At 40.1% G+C, this 20200-nt stretch overlaps 1 protein-coding gene and 1 long non-coding RNA gene across 3 annotated transcripts in view; one reads left to right on the forward strand and one right to left on the reverse strand.

Annotated features, from left to right (window-relative positions):
* cep128 (centrosomal protein 128) overlaps positions 1-7201 on the forward strand; it is a 44786-nt gene extending 37585 nt beyond the window's left edge. Inside the window, exons 21-25 of the mRNA XM_030047044.1 lie at positions 911-934; positions 2468-2545; positions 3603-3716; positions 5234-5327; positions 6320-7201. Coding sequence (XP_029902904.1) covers positions 911-934; positions 2468-2545; positions 3603-3716; positions 5234-5327; positions 6320-6408 — 399 coding nt within the window. The 3' untranslated portion in view covers positions 6409-7201. The remainder of the gene's footprint in view (positions 1-910; positions 935-2467; positions 2546-3602; positions 3717-5233; positions 5328-6319) is intronic.
* The window catches only part of LOC115356050 (uncharacterized), a 28868-nt gene extending 9190 nt beyond the window's left edge, over positions 1-19678 (reverse strand). The window contains exons 1-3 of one of the 2 annotated variants that reach the window (XR_003927939.1): positions 19346-19678; positions 12827-12970; positions 8303-8361 (exon numbers count right to left, since the gene is read on the reverse strand). This is a non-coding gene — a long non-coding RNA (uncharacterized LOC115356050). The remainder of the gene's footprint in view (positions 1-8302; positions 8362-12826; positions 12971-19345) is intronic. The other variant, XR_003927940.1, reaches the window with a different exon arrangement.
* Between the last annotated feature and the right edge of the window lie 522 nt (positions 19679-20200).

A 20200-nucleotide genomic window follows, 5' to 3' on the forward strand; every position in this document is an offset into this window, starting at 1 on the left:
CACACACACACACACACTCACACACACACACACACACACACTCACACACACACACACACACACACACACACACACACACACACACACACACACACACACACACACAAAAAGGTGTCTGTCTAGGCAATCGTTCTTCCCACCCCCACATACAGAGTAGTGATGTGTGTGTTTGTGTGTGTGAGCCTACCTCTGTGTGTATGCAGTGTTGGATACAGGGGGCCCATCTGTGGCTGCATGATGGCACCTGCCAGGACCTGTGTGCAATTAATCAGCCTTCTCCCACCCAGTCGAGCTTTTAATTATGAAGGATGAGGAGAGAGAGGCACAGGGAGACAGAGAGAGCAAAGAGACAGACGTGTATATGGAGGGAGGTAAATGAGTATAGAAGCACAAGCTGGGATGAGAAAAAGAGACTCCCTCTATTACAAACCGCCAACACTTTACAGACAGAGGAGAGGGAGGCAGTCAGTTGGGGGTATGGCAGCACAGCAGGTGTGTGTTTGAGTGGCAGATAAGAGGCATACCATCACTTATGCGTCGTTAGAGAGGGAACATCAGTCAGGAGCTGGATGAGTAGCGAGAGCGCTTTGCCTTTGTGTGTGTGTGTACATGTGTCAGTGTGTGCGATAAGAGGCCTGTTGTCTCCATTTCCTTCCCTTGTTACCCAACAAATGGGTAACAAGGGAAGGAAATTTCTCTCTTCTGTCAGTTTTCTCACACACATATACACCATATACCCCATCTCTCTCTCTTCTTAGCTTCCATTTTGAGCACTTACCTTGAATACAGGTATCTCTCTTATTCACACACGTTTTATGTCTCCTTTCCTTACTTTATCAGTTACTCAAACACTGGTTCTATCTTATACCAAAGCATCTAAAGTAATCTTGTGATCTCTCTCCCTCAACAGGATCGCATATTAGATCTGGAGATGGTAAGATTTTATTGCTTTTAATTAGAGTTAATAATATTATGAGTGTAATAGCAGAAAATTGGGGTGTACAGAGTTTCAAAGTCTTTTTAGTGTTTAATATAAAACTCTTCATCTTGGTGTAGCCATGTAAGCAGGTTCACCTCAGGCTGTGTTTGTTTAGCAACCCACAGAGGCTAACTCAGGGAGCGCCAGTGTTGGGAATGATTGCTTCAGTCAAGGCACAGAGCTCTGTTTATCATCACAAGTCTTGCTGATGGGGTTAAAAACCACAGAGCTGTAACTGACCAGGCTGTACTGATGATACAGTATTGACCTTGCCATCCAAACTGTTAACATCCACTGCTAACATCATTAATTGGCTATTACATGTCAGCTTGAAAGAGATGTATGATATTATGTATTGAAAAGCCCTATCGACCCAAGCACATTTTACAGTCTCTGGGAAAAAAAAAAAAATAAGCTGTCAGATGCTCTCTGTCGATCCATCACAATTATGCAGCATGCTCGGCCGCTTCGTTTTCAATTAGCTGTTGTGAGAAAGAAGGGCGGTGTGAAAAACTAGATCCCATCAATTCAAATCATTTCTGCTTACCGCAACAACACAGTGGCAGGCCGCATTGACTCAGCCTCCACCCAGCACCATTGCAGGGCATCATCCGTCAGCGGGTTTTACTTGTGTGTAACCCATCGCTCACTGGAGCAGTCAGTGTAATGCCGTCTAACAGCCAGTTTATTTAGGTGACTAAATGTGCCTAAATGGATTCCCGCTCCATCTGAATAGAAATGGGAATTCAGATATTCACTAGAGAGATGAATGGAATGGAGTGAGTAGTCACTTAAAGGGTAATACTGGTATATTTAAACCTGGGCCCTATTTTTCCATCATTTGGGGTCTAAATAACTAATAGGGACAAAATTTTTTGGAAATGATCCAATATTAAGCTAGATTGATTTCAGCCAGAGGCCGCGAAATGGGCGGCAATGTAATCTTTGGGGGTAGTGTTCCTGTTGTGCGGGGGGGAAAAAAAGTTTTTAATTAGCATGTCTTTTGAATTGGCATGAATTACAGCTGGCAGTATGAAATCAAGCCTTCTCTATGTGAACATGCAGGCTTGACAGATGAGCACATCATTTGCTGATTCACACCAAAACATGCTGTTGTCAAACAACTGTGAACATAATAGAATCCATTAAAGAGTAACAAATGAAGATTTAGCTTACCGTATGTTGAACTGATTATCTTATATACCCCATATACCCATGTATTTTTCTCTTTTATTTATGCTTGTAAATTGAATTGCTTTCAGGTTACTCATGAAACTGAGATTTCTTACCTTAGGTAATGTTTTGCTAATATGTTGCTCTGGCCCATGATGCAGTTTAAATGGCCAAATTGATAGTAATAATTATTAATAATTAATAGTTACTGATAAATATATGTATGTGATATGTAGTTTATTTATTTTTAAATACCTTGTGTCTGTGTGTGTGTGTGTGTGTGTGTGTGTGTGTGTGTGTGGATGTGATTTCCAGAGCACCAAAGTAGCGCTGGACCACCTGGAGTCAGTGCCAGGAAAACCGTGTCTGATGGAGAACTTCAAAGATTTGGAGGTGGGTTCCACCTGTAGGCTATGTTGATGGATTTTGTCAACTCCATTTCACTACCATCTGTATCTGTGTCGGAAACAGTCTAAATTCATGTTCTTTACTTGTTTTCCCAGACAAGGAAACCTAAGTGCAACAAAGCAGAAAAACACACCAGACACAGTAACTCATAGCAGAGAAAATAAGAGACATTAAATACATGCATTAATATACTTAAACTGAACACTTAAAATGCAGAAAAACATCAAGGACTACCTTTGGAATACCAATGAACTGCATTACAGCCCTGCATAATCTATATGTGACTTTTGAGGATACTTTTCAACCAAAATGCCTTATAGTAATGTGAGTGCAGTACATTAGTAATGTATATATTTTAGTATGTTCTATCTATAACTGCCTCTCCACTTTTACACCATTGCAAGCTAAGCTAAAGACAGCGTTAATGATCCACGGCACCAAGCACAAAAACTATTTGCGTTTCTACTATTGTGTCAATGGCAGTATTGCCCTAAAACCCGGCTTATACATGCTGCCGCAGTGTCAACTTTAGCAAAGCATATTATATGACCTGTTGAGTATACCACAGAAAACATAACCAGACTTGTCAAGACTCTTGTAACTCAAAATAGCCATACTGGAATTACAGTGCCATTTGTATTGTGGCCACTGTGAATGCAAAATGGAGCATAAATCAGCCTTAAGTCCTCCCTATGACCCTTGACTCTGCCTCGGGCCACTGTTAACCCTCTCTTGCCCATGAGCACTCAGTGGGTCATTAGCACCTGGAAACTGGCCCCTGACATAGCCCCACCAGGGTGTGATCAAAGACCTGGAGTGACAGTGGAGACGCAAATGGTTTGGCTCACCAACATTTGGTTTGACAGTAGAAAAGGCAGTTAATATAGACTAATATAATATAGATCAGGAAGGGTTTGGTAAGGGCAGTTGTAACACATTTTTTTCTAAATGCAAGTTTTTTTTTTTCCTCTGGCTTGATTAATAACTAAAGCTGTTTTGTTTCTGGTTGGTTTATGATGCGGCCTCCATTTTGTCTCTGAAGGAGTCTCAGCGGCAAAGGGAGATGGTACAGCAGCGTTACAGTAAATACAAAGAAATTGTCTGGGACCTGCAGCACCAGCTGGATGAGTCCAAACGCAGAGTCCAAGAATACCGGGTATGCTATACACACACACGAATGCACACACTGTCGAGGAGCCACAGATCTGTACTGTAGAAAAATTTGCCTTATAATGCCTTATTAGAGCTAGTGCTCCCAAACAGCAACCCACACTTTTTCTATTTCAGTCACTAATTGCACTACTTTGTTCAAATAGCAGCAGTTTGGATATGGATAGCCTCACTCTGAAAGCCGCTCATGAGTCTAGCTCGCCCACACAGGTGCCAGTGTCCACTCTCAACACCTGGTGTTACCACACGTAATTTGCAACTTGTATGAATAAATGAATAGTTTTGCACATGTTGGTAATACATGACTGGTGCAGACAGGGGAAAAACTCTAGTGCTGGCCTAAATCCACACTTACATGGCACCTGATTTTAGCAGTCACTGTTAATCGCTACATTAGTCTTTTTCACTTCTCGCTCCTCCAGCCAAGGGAGCCATCAAGACATCATTGTTGACAGCTGATTGCCATCAGCAGTTTGAAAACACCCCTAAACAGCCACACAGTCACTTTTTAAATTATTTTAATCTGCCAGATTACCCTGTTGGTTTGCCAAATGACTCCCGTGTTGAGTGATAAATGGCAATTGCATTAGCTTAATAGCTGCCGCCCACCAGGGTTTGTTTAAGGAAAAAGGATGGATGGAACATCTTTAAAAGGCTTCCGTCTTTATCACAGTCAGCAATGCCAGCTACAGCAATCTGTTTCTACACCAACTGTAACAGCAGAGCTCAACTCATAATAGCAGTTTCTAAAGGCCTATTCAGACAGGATTAATTTTCAGGACAATGCTTGAACTGTAGTTGGTATCACTGGACATTTGTAATGTTAATGGTTTATTTGCACAGGGTGAAGGAACTCCATAAAGACTACAAAGAAGGGAGAAGCTAGATGGCGTTGCAACAAAATCACAAAATATTCAGGAATGTCTGTAGTCGGATAGCATTGCTTTGTCTGGATATATACACAGCAAATAACTTTACGCACTAGAGGCTGTCATCTAAACACTGGCGTGCAAAGTTGGTAAAAGTTTCTGACGTTATGCACTTGGACGAGACTAAAATCAAGAACATTCTGCCTTCTGTTAAATTAATCCTCTCAGGACAGGGTGTAAGAAACTGTTTATTTGCCTAGGGGGTTTTATCTCAAAGCTTCTCACTTCTCATTAGAGGAAGGATGCCCACAATTTTCTGACATAGGACACTGGCCAAAATATACCGTGTGGTGGCCAGCCGCCCACCACACAGTATCATTGGGCATTGTGATTAAGGTGTGACTATTCAGGAATGCAAGGATATTTTTAGCTTTTTACCTCTTGTAATAAAAGATATTTCACCACAGTCACTTCTCATATAGGATATTTAACATTCTGTTGATCACCTGGGGTGGCCAAAAAGCATTTTGAAGTAAGCCAAATTCACCCACAACTTGTATTTCAAGCCCTCTTATTACTAGATGTTGAGCAGTCTGTGGTGGTTGTGTGGTCTGAAAAATGCTCTGTCTCCCAGGATGAGAAGTTGGATGCCACCTCCAGGAGCCTGAGACTGGCTGCACTTTCCTCGTCCATCAAAGGACCCAGCACTTTCCTTAGTGACACACTGTGTGAGTATTTATATATTGAGTCTGCAAAATAATTCTTCATAGGAAGCTTGTCCTTCAGCTAAAATGACCACCAGCAAAACCTCTAATCTTCATTGCCAGATAATATGAGACTTTGAACCATTTGGACCTTGTTAATGTTTTTTTCTACACTATCATAGGGCTGCACAGTCATGGTTGAAATAATTCCAATTATTCTACTAGATGTTGTTACTCTGGGATTATTAATCTAAATTTACTCTGAAGAAATATCTTAATTTGGTAAGCTGTTGTGACAGTTTACTAAAGCTTTGCCTTATTCTTAATATTAAATTATCAGTCTACTAAATTATCCACTAAAATGATTAACCACTAAATTATTAGTCCTAATGATTTCACTTTTTTCATCTTATGTCAAATGTAAATTTTCTACCACAGCAGACATTTTAAGGAAATGAATCAAGTGCAATTATGTTTCAATATTGCAGCTCAGCAGTTCACTGTAAAAGCTAAAATTGTGATACACTTAATTATACATGACAAATCTTTCTGCCCTACACCATGGCAGGGTTACTGAGCATTTTTTGCATTCAGCATTTTGTAGTTTCACAGAAGTGGCAGCAACATGGCACCCAGAGCTCAACTTAAGTGAACTCTTTCTATCGCTGCTGTGGAAATGTGTCGATCTGTATCACAGCCAGTGGATCATGGCCAAAATCACTTGTAGCACTCTCCTGAGCCACATACTGATGCCTGGCAAAAAGTATGAGCAATGTACTTTCTGTAGCTGTGTCCGTCTGTTTTACTGCCAAGATTTATGGTGGCCAAAATCCTGTATAAACATCACATATAATTATGACTGTTTTGGCTTTAACAAGTAGTACTAATGGTATTCAGAGCTACCTTTTTTAACTAATGCAAACTTTTAGTATTCAGTGCTAAAGATCTTAAGCACCAGCATTTTAGTATTTTTACAGCTGATCTTTCTTCCTCTCTTCCCTCCTTGCTTCCTTCAGCCCCTCACAAACACCTGACCACTCCAGAGCTAGACATCTCCTCTGTGAACGGGGCCAAGACACTCACAGACCAGTTGAGCCTCAAATGAACCTTTAACTGTTTCTCTACACTCCAAAACACATGGTGCTTACTGCGAAACATGACTCTGTGTGCCTGATGCTCATCCAAAAACAAAACACAACTTGAATTCACCAAGAGGCCTTGCACTCAATATAATCCTCCTTGACTACCTCAACCACGCTGACTGAAGGTGCTCCAGTGCAAACAGACAAGCCTGTGGAGTGTCCAGAGCCAACTTTAATAGATACTGAAGGGTGAGTTTTGACACTGTAAAAAGAGGATTACTAGTATTTGAAATGTTATTTATATCTTGAAGGTAATGTATTCAATTGATTGGTAAATCTTAAGAATTATTCAGGTGGAAACCAAAATAGTTAACAAGCCATTATTACTGATGTGACCATTTTTGTAATTCCACCATTTTAACTGCTCAACACTTAGTCAAAAGTAGCAATTTTAACTTTTGTTTACTTTGTATTTTTTTCACTCTGGTAGTATCATGCCAATGTTTTTATGCTAAATTGATTTAATTTGACTCTACCAAAACTAAGGCTTTGTAAGATCTATGGTGCCTTTTTGAAAAGGCATCTATACAACATGCAGTTTGCTTACACACACACAAACATATTTTGTTATTTTCATCATGGAACACTTGTGACAAATCAGTTGTTTTTCACTGTTTTCACTTTTGATGTATTGAATGGTTTTCTTTTTCATGCAGTATATATTTTATACAAAGATGTCTATTTTGTATGAAATGTGTAGAAAATATATGCACTATTAATAAATATCCATGCAGCTAAATTGGTTGTACTGCTGTACAAGCACGGTTGATGTCTCCCTTATTTCAAAGTTGTTTTCTTTATGGCATCTTAGAGGCTTTAGCTAGTCCCACTGCTGGATATTTTGCTTCTCCCAAAGTCCTTCATGGGAGAGAATAACTCAAAGGCTGTGCAGTACTCTGGAAAGTGTACTAAATACATGTTGAAATTCTGCAGAGCCCCTAAGGGGACATGGGGGAGAAAAAAAAATACGGGTGGGAAAAAAAGATAAATACTTTTGCATTCTCCCAAGAAACTTTTGAGTTCCATGGCAAAACTCCCTCGTGTAGGGGAAAAAAAAAAAACGAACTGAGAAGGCGCGTGTTCGTAACATATGCTACACCTGTTAGCCTATACACCACAACTATCTGTACATGTAATCTCATATGCACACAAACCACATTTTACCTTGGGTGGCCACATTTTTGCTTTCCACTTGGTGACCTAAATGCATATTGGCTTGGCTTGTGTTGAGTATTAAGACTTAGCAAGCTGCACTAGCAAAGTGTAAAAATGCTTTCACCCACGCTGTAATGTAAGTTACAAGCATTCTCATTTCAACTTTTTTTCCCCACACAAGTTTTGTGATAGAACACTTAAGTATTTGTTTTGTTTGTTTTTTGTTTTTGACCAATCTATTTTTTTTCTCCCCCATGTCCACTTAGTGGCTCCGTAGAAACTCCTATATCTTGCAAACATCACTGATTTGAAGCTGAACGCCTAAATGTTCTATATATGGCCATGAAGGAAAATCCCTCCATGGACAGTCTCACTGTCTGTTCAGACCTACTACATAAGTAATAAGTGTTGCTTGTTGCTTGAGAGTCTCTTGTGTCCTGGAGTCTGTCACTTGCAGGCATGTCAGCACACAACCTGCATTTCCATATCCAGCTGTGGTTGGGTAAGGTTCTGACATGTAGCTTTTCATGCTAGAGGCATCTGCAGATACCCAGCTGGATCTCGGGAAACAATTCAGCAATGTCTATTTTGTCCAAGACAAATATTTGCCCTCTCACCAGACAGTAGGTGAATATATTAGTTTTCCCTCCATTGTGTATACAAACCGATGTGGCATTGTGTATCATTGGTGGGTTAACTCACCCTGGTTGACACTTGCACTCAAGGATCCCCACTGCCATCATAAATATCGTTCCATTTGTCTGAAAAACAGAAGTAAGATTGACCTTCAGAGGGCTGAGGGAGCTAGTCAAAAAATGTGGTTACTCTAGAAGTACATATTAACCACAATGTATTGCAGTTTTTCATTACTTCTGATCGTAGGACTTATCTTTCTAATGGTGATCTATTCTGACTGTGTTTCTTAGCTTGCTTGAGCTGACGCACCTATGCGTCATAGCACATTTGTATAAAGTTTAACAATTTTTAACTTTCATTTGTTGCCTCCCCTGGTGTCAATTTGTCGCTGTTTGTCGCTTTCGCTGGTGTCTTCTCATGTTACCAGCTGCCATTGGATATTGCTTACATCTTGTTGCATATGTCGCTTACAGTAACAGGTCTGACACACAGTAGTAAAATAGTTGTAAAAGATAGGGCATTCACAACTAGTCAGCTAACTGGGTGAAGGATCAGGCTTTGAGTTTGACATTCTGCTGGAAGATAAGGAAATGTCCACCCTGGACTTTCTGGTTATCTCCAGAGCTGACAAAGCAGACTCAGCCTGCTGAGGAGACTCAGGTGTTTTGGAGTGCAGGGGGCGCTCCTGAGGACCTTTTATGACTGTGGTGGCACCTGCCATCCTCTATGGTGTGGTTTGCTGGGGCAGCAGCATTTCAACTGCTGACAAGAAGAGACTTAACAAGCTGGTTAAGAGGGCCAGCTCTGTCCTGGGATGCCCCCTCGACCCAGCAGAGGTGGTGGGAGAAAAGAGAATGATGGCTAAGCTATCATCCCTAATGGAGAACATGTCCCACCCCATGCAGGGCACTCTGACAGCACTGGGCAGCTCCTTCAGTGACAGGCTGCTTCACCCGTGGTCTGAGGGAGCGATACACCAGGTCCTCCTATCCTCCTGCTGTCAGACTTTACAATCAACACTGCTCTCAATAGACCACACACTTCAAAAACTGCCAACTCACTTCTCATGGAAATTGAACCAGGTCAACTGGACTTGGTTATATGGTAGTCTGGACTACCAGTCTAGTCTAATGAACAGCATGAACTGATGAAGCCACTTGGATAAGGGGCAAAACGTCTTCTAGACATAACTAAGTCCAGTTGACCTGATTCAATTTCCATGACATGCCTATGACCTATGCACAGCCAACTCACTTGCACAATATCAGCACTTCCTATGTGCAATAAAGTAAATTTAACCTATTAGCTAGTTTACTCATTTATTGTGCACTATCAATTTTCCAATTCAGCCACTTCACATACCATATTACTTTACATATGTATGTACAATATCAACATATGACTGGACAATACCAATGTATGGTAATATGGGAAATACTGTGAACTTAATCATTCAGGCTACTTGCTATTAATTTGTCATTCCTGCTTTTTCTCTTTTATTTATTTATTTATGTCTCTTTTACTTTCATTGATGCTGCTGCTATTGTGCTATCCCCTTTGCTGCTGTAACACTGCAAATCCCCCTATCGTGGGACTAATAAAGGATTATCTTATCTCTTATCTTAAGCTCTAAATAGCCTACTATGAGCATTTGAATTTCAATTGTGGGCACTCGCCAGTAAACACAGGTTGCATAAAGTTTACAAATTAATCAGTATATTGAGACAAACAGTGATAATTTAGCCAATTCATTGAGCTAAAATTACAGATAGCAGTCGACAATGACACACAGTAAAAGTAAAGATTTTCCAATCTGAAAAGATTGAGCGTCTCACTCCTTATGTAGAACATGGCTTGCATGATGGATTATCGCAGAAAATTGGTAAATTGGTGGTATGGACTCACACCAAAAAATATCCGCTCTTGATTTCGATGGCTGAAAAATATTCTGTTCTTAAACTGACTGATATAATATCATGTGGTCTATGAGAAATACACCAAGCATCAAAATGTAGGGTGCACCCTACGATCCCAAGATCCAGTATTCACTCAGTGTGTTTTTTTTTTTTTTCCCAAATTAAAACAGCCCCATGTTCCCTTCACCCCGTGTTCTCTCAACATAAAAATAATTTTGATACTATATTAAGCAATATTTAAAAAAATTAATCTGTTCAATAGCTGAAATGGTGCCAACAGTCAGCAACATGTAACATTAAACATTAGCAACATGCCCAATTCAATGTTCTTTCTAGAAGACAAAGAAAAATAATGTCCATGTGGTCTATTAGCAAAAATGCATGAACTGACATGCAGTAAATAATACTGTATCTGAAATAGTGTTTGAAAATGTTGCTTAAAAAACAAAAACATTGAGGGAACATATGCCCCTGGGAACACTCGTATTGCTAGGTACATTACCAGTAGCTGTTTAATAGTGTCAATATTTTAGGGTTTCTACATTGTTTCTTCTCTCTCCATTCTGGATTTGAAATTCTAGCTCTTTATAGTAGTAGTTACTAAGATATGTAATGTCATCAGTGACAGCAAGCACAACAATCTTGTATAGACTGAGATATTTTTCCATACTTCCAGTGTGCAAGTCTGAAAAAGCTAAGGGTCTTTTTCCAGGTGTAAAAGTTAAATTTGCAAAATAAATTCTGGTTTGAAATTTATGAAAGGCTAAGAAGTCCCTTAAATGCAATTTAACCCTATAAAGCCTGAACTATGAAAGAATTGGCAGAAAATTCTACTTTTTTTTTAAACTGAACCATTTATTTAGTCCTATAACAAAATGTTAAAAAAAAAAAAAAAGACTTTTCAAAAAATATGTTATTACATACGATTTTTCTGTTGTATCATATATGACAGTACTTGAAGTGCCAATGGTATAGTCCACGGTGAACAGGGGAAGTGTCCAAAGGTATACAACAGTATTTTGGTCAAGTATTGATTAAACTGAAAACAGAATGTGTTATTTCATAACGTGTATCATATATGATACAAATGGCTTTATAGGGTTAGGGTTAGTACTGATTTCAAGCCAAACAAAATGTGAAAATGTGGCCCCAGCAATGTCGGCATGTGTGCTTAATGTAGCTGTAAAATATGCTGAAGCTGGAATCAAAGCCTTCATATCAGCATGGTTAACTGCCCTGATTGATGCAAAGAACATGAAATTATGCCAAAGAGAGTGGTTTTATCATTAAGGTCTTCAAGTGGGCACCTCCTCTCACACGTCTTTGAATTTACCCCACCGCACCTCCAGCACACTACTGATCAGAGCTATACTCATTTATACTGCCGTATAAGGCTTCTGCCTAGTTCACAAACTACAGCCAATAATTTCTACCCTTGCTGCTTTTCTCAAACAGTATTATGCTAAATGGATGGCTGAACCTGCTGGCTTGAAACGGCCCGCTCAGCAGTTCACAGACCTCAGCCAAGCCTGATGCCTTGCCCAGGGCTCACATTAACCCTTTCAATTTTCATAGGTGCCTGATCCTCTGACCTGCGTCCAGTCAGCCTACACTGTCTATCGAGTCTCATTCAATACCAGTCACCCTGCGCCATGACACTGTTTTAAAGGTGTGCACATTTACATACCAACATTTTATCACTCAGTATTTTTCAACCCACCTGTGCACACGGGAATGCTCATTACTTGTTACTGTGAGATTTATGCTGAAGCTGTAGCCAGAGCAATATACTGCCTAAATCTATAACATTGCTGAGGTAAATCAGTGGCTCCAAGAGCTCCGCCCAGCTATCAACACTGAGGTTACCCTTGAAGGCTTTTGGTACGATTCAGTCTCTTAAAATTTCAGTTTGGCTTCTGGGTCTGAAAGAAGCCACTAGTGTGAGTTTGTCTCCATTTGTCTCCAACACAGCCAACAGTGAGTTCAATCATAATCCTAATTTAGCATTTATTTCCTTTTTTAAAGAGGATCTATTTTATCTATAAAGGTATGGAATATTCCTAAATCACAGAGACTCAGGGAACTGAACACAGGGATTTAGGGAATGATATTTGGCAGGACCCCTGCAATTTGACCAGGAATGGACTTATTGGAATACGGAAGGACAGGATTTTGTCCTAGCAGAGGGCCTGTTACAACAAGCCACTTTGAACAGGAGCAAGCATACTTTTAAGATATAGTCTAATTGGCTGCTGCAAGTCACTGATTGCGAGCCGGTGCACAAAGGTGAGTCTCCCTGCTAGAACTTATGTTACGTCGCCCATTAATTTCATCTTTGATGTCTTCTGGCTTTGATGCTGGCTAGGTATGACAAGGCACTTACCGCTTTAAGAAATTTCAACATCAGCCGGCCTATTCACATTCAGATATTTGAAGTCAAGAATTGCCTTATATCCGTTTTTTCCCCCTATCAAGACCTCACCTAAGCGAATTCCCGTCTCTGTGATTAAATCTACCACTGATAATGAAATTGGAAATGTTTTTAATACGCTGCATTCATATTCTATTCCAGAGATTGTTGCAGAATTTCAGAACAATTTGTTAAACTGCAATAGGCAAAGTTGTTCTTCAGTTGACAGAAAATTAACTTTCAAAAAAAGAAAAATAAACATACCTGAATAGAAGAAGGAACACAAGATTAGGAAAGAGCATATTGTAGAGCTATACTGCAGTGATTTTTAGCATCTTCCCATCTTCATGCAGTCTTCTATTTAGCGCCATTAGAGGTGTCAGTGCTACTTCCTGAAAAATCTGAGGTCTGAAAAAAGAGAAAATTGACAAAATGAAAAAAATCTTGTGCCACTAGTTAATAATTTCAGTGTTATTTCCCCAATGTGGCAGCTCTTCAGTTCCTGTTGAGTTGCATGTCAATATTATGAGCTGTGTCTAAAACAAGACATGGCAGCATTTGCAGTCTGAATTTATCAAGCAAAACATGTTAAAGAAGAAAGCTTCCACCCTTTCTAATTCCACGTGTTTTGGGCATGCTTGAGTGTTCAACATAAATCCTCATCTGCTGGTTTCTCTTCATCCACATCATATTCAAAAAGAAAAAAGCATATCTTAATTGACAGCTAAGTAGTCTTTCCAAGTCATAAAATCAAAGCGTATTTGAGTTTGGGAGTTTCTGACCACACTTCAATCAGGTGTACAGTCTCAAATCCTCCAGAGAACACACACACTGTATCTCATTAACATCATCATTATCAAAAAAGTACATACTTTAGATAGGCAATGTTACTGTTGGACTCTGTACCACAAAGAAGAAGAAAAAGGAGGGGAAAAAAAGTGTCCCAGAAACACTAGGCGATTATGGGTCCAGTCCTACAAAATGTGTACGTATTTTGAGAAGCAGCATCGAGAGGAAAGAAAAGCTCAACCAGGCTTAGAGGAAGAATGAGCTCAGAAGCTATACTAAGCCTGGGTTCAATCCTGGTTTCCCCTCTTAAGTTCCAAATACATTTGGAAAGCCAAGGTCCAGAAGAAATATTGAAAAGCTCTTGGAAAACATTTTGGTGTGATGATTTCCTCCTAAATAAATTTGTTGACAAGGATGGTTCACCTCCCTCTGTGCCCTTGGCATGTCGAGGACTAAACAGAGAGAAGGTGAGCAGATAGCCTCGCACCCAATCAATCACCCATAAAGGTGTGAGCGAAGGTCCTAAGCATGTCAAGTAGCGCCAAGGATTTCTTTGCCATGTAACCCCATGTATTCACTGCTTTTCTTCACTGGTTTAAAACCTCTTCAGTGCCAGTCCCATTGGAGGGTTCATCATTACAAGTGCACATTGTGTGGTGGAGCTTTGTTCAAGCTCACTGAACTTCATTTTAAATTCAAGTGGAACTCCCAAGGTTTCTAAAGATACAAAGTATATCCTGTGGAATTACAGGGTAATGTGAATAAAATGACGCGCCAGACATCTTGACGACTTTGAAGCTACTTAAGAAAAAAGTAAAGGGGAAATCACAGTGCAAGGGGTTAAACTGCATGGCTTTGGCAATAATATTCATCGCCATCAGGGCTCGAACCTGCATTCAAATTTACAAGCCATGCTGGATCCAATGATCAATTCCTGAGCTTTTAGCTTTGCTTCTTTTTTTTTTTCATTCAACATATTGATGTGTTCACAAACTTGTAAATAAAACATTCAGAAATCAGTCTCTTTAGGCCTTTTCATAGCTGTTGGGAGGCCTTGACTTTCTCTCTCTCTCTCCCTCTCTCCCCCTCACTCACTCACACACTCACACACACACAACCCCAACCCACTAATGGGGTTCTTTATACTGTAAATACATTCATAGGAAAAGCCTCTGCTTATCTAAGCTATTTCAAGTTGCAAAGCACATGCAAACTCATAGATCAGCCCTGCCATTCCCAGCAGAGTGGTTTCCCAATTTACATTCTACCCCATCATTAGTCCAGCTTTACTCCGCTTTGTCATACTGAGAGATGGCGATGAATACATTCAGAGCTTTTCGCCGGTTTGTGCTTATTTGTGTTTTCCAGGAGTGGAAAATACACCTATCGGGAAAAAAGGCTTTGTGATCTGCATTTGCACATGCATGAGGAACTCAATAAACATCTTGTCTAAGCTGGTCACAATAAATTGCCATGTGACATTCAGAGATATTTACAGTAAAACATGCCAGCTGTATTCCGGTCTATCGGGAGAGACTTACTGAATGTCTCTTTCCCTTCCTATTAGCTGGGTAATGTGTCTCAGAGTCTGACAGTAAACAGATGGACAAAAAACAAGACACATTCACACACACACGAACACATCCTAATGGTTTTACACTGTATTGAATTAAATCCATTCTTTAAAGCTGAAACACTGCATTAACGTGCACCCTGTGGTCTCCTAGAGGCACATTTGTGCTTGTTATGCTTATTATCAGATGTGTGTTATTGCTTATCTATGCTCTCATAGCACTGACAGTCATTTTTGCCTACATCCTGTATCATACTGTGACTGTTATGGTGCACTATCCTCTATCGTTGCTGTGCAAGCCCAAAGACAAAACAGCATAGTATAATTTCTGGATTTGACATATTAAGCTATTTTATTAGCTACCCAAAACAAGAAGTTAGGGATGTTATGGATTTGCCCCAACCGCCACCATGTCTGCTGCTGCACATCCCGGCTCTGAACACAGGAACTCCGATACTTTTATTTGAAACCTTTTATTCAAATTTTCCTGTGTACATTCATGACCCCTAAAGGAAGAACCCTACTGATTCCGGTGACCCCTGGACCTTTCCTGCTACCAGGAAGTGCTACCATCAATATATGAACACAATCCAAAAACAGTGTTGGGGATAACGCATTACAAAAGTAACATGTTACAGTAACATATTATTTTTATAACTGATGACGTAATGTAAAAACATTGCTAAAAGGATTTCCGTAATGTTATTACATTAAAGCAAATTTTTTTGTTTTTGTTTTTGTTTTTTTTGTAAGAATTCATCCACACCGTGCCATTTATGCCAGTGCACAACCTAAAAAAAAATATCCCCCAAAGAACTTCCTGTTGCCTGAAGAGAGCCATTCATACATAAGCCATCAATCATACGCCTAGTGGCACGCTGTGGCAGGATTTTTGGAACTGTGAAAGCACTGGCATTTAAATCCCAATTATTTAGGGAAAGTCATGAAAGGAGGAGCCGGATTTATGGTACACGAATAATTTAATTTTAGAAATTCAACTCTCAGTGGAGTAAGCCTGCTGTATTGCACTTCTGGTGTGAAGAATTGTAACGCCTGAGTGCCTCTGCTGCACGCAGGAGAAGCCGACTAAAAGACAGGTTCCTGCTTTCTGTTTCAGGTCTACAGTTTCACAAAAGCAGCGCAAAAGTACTGTAATCAGTAACGCATTACTCTACACAGACAATAATAAATAAAATTAAATAAATGTAAATTAACTTATTACTCTAGGTAACTGGTAGCTAATGTATGTAATTTATTACCTTTTGAAAGTAACTTTGAAGTGAGGACAGTTTAGACTCAACTGACAAAAAAAAAAAAAAAATCGACCACCACCAATTTAAAATCTAATTCTAATTCTAAACCTAGACACAACCCTTCACCCTGAAAGTAAACCTTTTGCTTCTGACTTTCAGAAATTAGCCATTACAACTCCTTTTTTCTTTTACGTGTGATCTCTTCTGATCCCTGAAGATGAATTCCTCTTTTTGTTTGACCCTCCACAGAGAGGTCAGAGCACAGGGTCAGCAACAGAGGAAACCCCCGGAGCGACGGGGGATTCAGACGATGTCTTGCTCAAGGACACTTCAGCAGGGTGTCTGGGGTCGAGACCCTGTGACAATAGGAACACTTTGTTTTTATGGCAAGCTTGACCCTGGGCCTCCTGGTTGAAGGACACTTTCCCTGTTGGTTTCTGTGCTGGCTGCATTTAGACTTTTCATGCGATGGTATAAAACACAGCTGCCTGTGCACACAAAGCCACACAACACACACACATACAAACTCACAAACTCTTCCTCACTAATATGGTGATTCCTGAAGTCAAGGCTCATTGAATAATACCCCTCCAAAACGGCCATTAGTAAACACAGCATCCCCTTTGTGTTGATTCTGCGTCTCATAGCCAATCAAACATTGATAGGGTATTTGCCACTGCTACTCGCTGTGGTTATTGTGCTGGCGTAAGCCTCTGCAGCCGCCACTGAGGCTGAGTCCCATTAGAACAAACCTATTTGGCTTGCATTACAAACCCATTCAATCAGACAGACATGCTCTGCTTTTCGTTAAAGCCCGGAGGCTGAGTGTGTATCCAGCCGCTGTCGTTCAATAAGTGAATGGGTTATTGCAGCTGAGTCTCTGTATCAACCTCATTTTGACTGTGGCTTTAAAAAAAAAAAAAAAAAAAAAAAAAAAAGGGTGGTGGGGGGGGTGTTTTTATGCATTTGTTGTGCAGCAATTTATATTTCTAACCTATTTTAATATAAGAAAAGGCATATTTCACAGTTTGTCTCCTCATCAAATTTGCAGCAGTGTGATTTGCCAGCCCTGATTTCGATGTGTGATGGCAGACAGGTGTGGAGCGGAGGACTAGCCAGTCGGTCTGGTAAAAACCATGCCAACACTGCCTCTGCATGCATTGTGTCGGGAGGCTCGTCTCGTGTCCTGCATCTGACACTTGAGTGTCATTGCATATGAGGATCTACGTTAAATCACATGGAGTAGCCCCGTGTAGCCGCATGGCAACCAGATGGTGAACGTTATGACCCAGTTGTCAATTGACTTGAGTGACACAACTGTAATTGCTACAGATTAAATGTAATATATCATGACTTTATCACTTACAGTGCATCACATTTAATGTTATTTGCATGTTCACAATAACAAAACAGATTAAAAAACTGATTGTGTGTATGAGCATGTGTATTGTAGATTACACATGCACAATGCAAAGTATAAATGATTTTTTTTAAAAGTTTGTGCTTGTGGCATATAAAAGTTTGTGTTTATGTTCACCTATAACAAATCTGGAGTTAAAGCTCCTACTTCGCCTGTCAGCACTTATCATGATTATCTTTACAGCTCAGAGGCAACTAGGGTTATCAGATGAGATTTTTTTAAATATTTATTTAACAGCACATTTTTTTTTTTTTTTTTTTTTGAGGAGGAGGAGGAAATCCTCTTGATGGGTAATTTAATTGGATGGATTTGGAGAGTGTTTCCCACAACTGTAGCCATGTTTCCAACAAGACTGATCTTGGGCAGCAATTTAAAACAATACACAATTGTTGAGAATGATCTCACCAGAAAGGTGACTCACTCTTGGTGCATCTGTGTGCCTTTGAGCATCACAGTTAGTAAACAATGCTCCCAACTGTCCAACCATCTCACATCCAAACGTGGATTTTAGACTCCGTCTACCATCATAGGTCTGACTTGAGCAACATACAGAATGAGGAGTAGACATTAAAGGACGGCCTCATTTGCAAGGAAGCTTTCTAGTCAGGTAGTATTTTTAGAAAATATGGCCACTTTGAACTGCCTCATTACAGTAGGAAGCACAGGACACATCCTGCTTAGGTTTCTTAACTTGACGAAATTTTGAGGAAAAATCAAGTTGTTCCTTTTCTGAAAATATCCCAAGCCCTAAACCCTTACATACAATTATTTTAGTGGCAAACAAGCTTAGCATATAAATACTGTATGTCGATTTATGCTGCCATGTCAAAAAATGCTATTCTAACAACAAAAAACGTAATATCATTTAAACGCTCTGTGCTGTTGCAACCAAATTTAGTACACATGTGGAAATTATGTCTGAGTGACCATGACAAATTTGGTGCCATTTGGCCAATAGGTGGCGCTGTAGCAGCATTATAAGTTTACACAGCCCTACAGTTAACTGTTGGTCCTATTCATTTGAAACTTTGTATGCTTGGTCGATTGGGGGCTGTGGGTGGCCGGAAGGAGGTTCTACTAAAAAATAAAAGCTCATAAAAAAACGGAAGAAATGAACATGTATTAGCTCAGTTTTAGGACTCTCAATTTAGTGCAAAATTGTGAACTATGGATGTGAAGTAGTTCATTTTAATCTGCGTGAACTGAATTTTGAGCTAACTCTTGTGAAGTGTGAACCTGCACAACAATGCCACAGTGAATGGATCTGGTTCACCACACAGTTTTGGGCAGGGACACAGAGATGAAAAATGTGCACAAAACCAACCAATATAATCACACACACACACACACACACACACACACACACACACACACACACAATATACTGTAACTGAAAAGAACAATATTGACATAATGGCAACACCAAATATTAACACTTTAGTTAAAGTTCAAAATAGACCAAAAGTACCTCATAATCTCAGTAAAGACTTATTTCAACACCACACTTTGACAGCACAAGCAAACAACCAATGAGAGTCCAAGCAACATGTCAACCAGCAGGATCAAACTCACTAATGACCTGAAAAATTCCCATATCATGTCCAATCTGTCCTCCCAAATATCTGTGGCCACCTTCTGCTTAAAAACCTGACTTGTGACCACTTTTTGGACTTTTTCTGTAGAGAGAATTGCCCGGCTGTGGTCTAGCTGTTTTGTAAGATGCAAAAACTTTGAGGCTTATTTATTACCGTCCATTTCCCCCGGTGCAGGAATCCCCGAGGCCATCACTGGAGGCTGGATGAGAGCCAGGTGTACCGGGCCTCGCTGGTTCCTCCACGCGCGGCTGCGGCTCCTGTGTCGGGACGCCACTCGGCCCGGAGCCGCCGGGCTATCGGGGCAACAGTTGCTAAGCTAGCCGCTATTCGGGTTAATGTAGCTTGTTGTAGCCGGTAGCTGCTGGCTCTGGCTGGTACCCGCAGGTTTAAAATATCCCCTCAGCTTCAGGGTCTATTCAACATCCTCCCGTTTGTTAAATATTCGCTTTTACGCTCCACTCTCACTTTGGTGTCGCTAACATTTTCTCTCGCTTCAGCTAAGCCCCGCCCCTTCGAAAACAGCTAACCAATCAAAAAACCCAAGCGATCAAGACTAAGATTGACGTGTTTTGGAGCCAATCCACACGTTTTAGAGTTTCTTTCTTTCTTTGTTTCTTTCGTTTTCTAACCACAGAAACATAAGCATGATTTCAAATTCTTGTTTTAAAGCTTAAAATCTTTTTTTTTTTGTGGAGGAAAATTTGGTTTATTAAATGCAAATACATGATACCACATACAAAATTCAAATAATATGTGTTAATTTAAATTCATCAATAGGGAACTGAGTTACAGTAATTAAGCCCAGTTACGTGTTGCTAAGGATAAGGAACCTAACACATTAGCTAGCTAGATGCACACTTGTTAATGTTATATGAATTTCCAGCACATAGATGGGCGTAGATATGACTAAAAAGAAAAAATCAAATTTCATGCTTCAGTTAGTACAGTACTTCCTCTTGGCGTCACTTTTTTCGTTAGACACTCAATTACCATTGAAACCAGTGACAC

The sequence above is a fragment of the Myripristis murdjan genome, chromosome 24, assembly GCF_902150065.1.
Source record: "Myripristis murdjan chromosome 24, fMyrMur1.1, whole genome shotgun sequence".
NCBI lineage: Eukaryota > Metazoa > Chordata > Actinopteri > Holocentriformes > Holocentridae > Myripristis > Myripristis murdjan.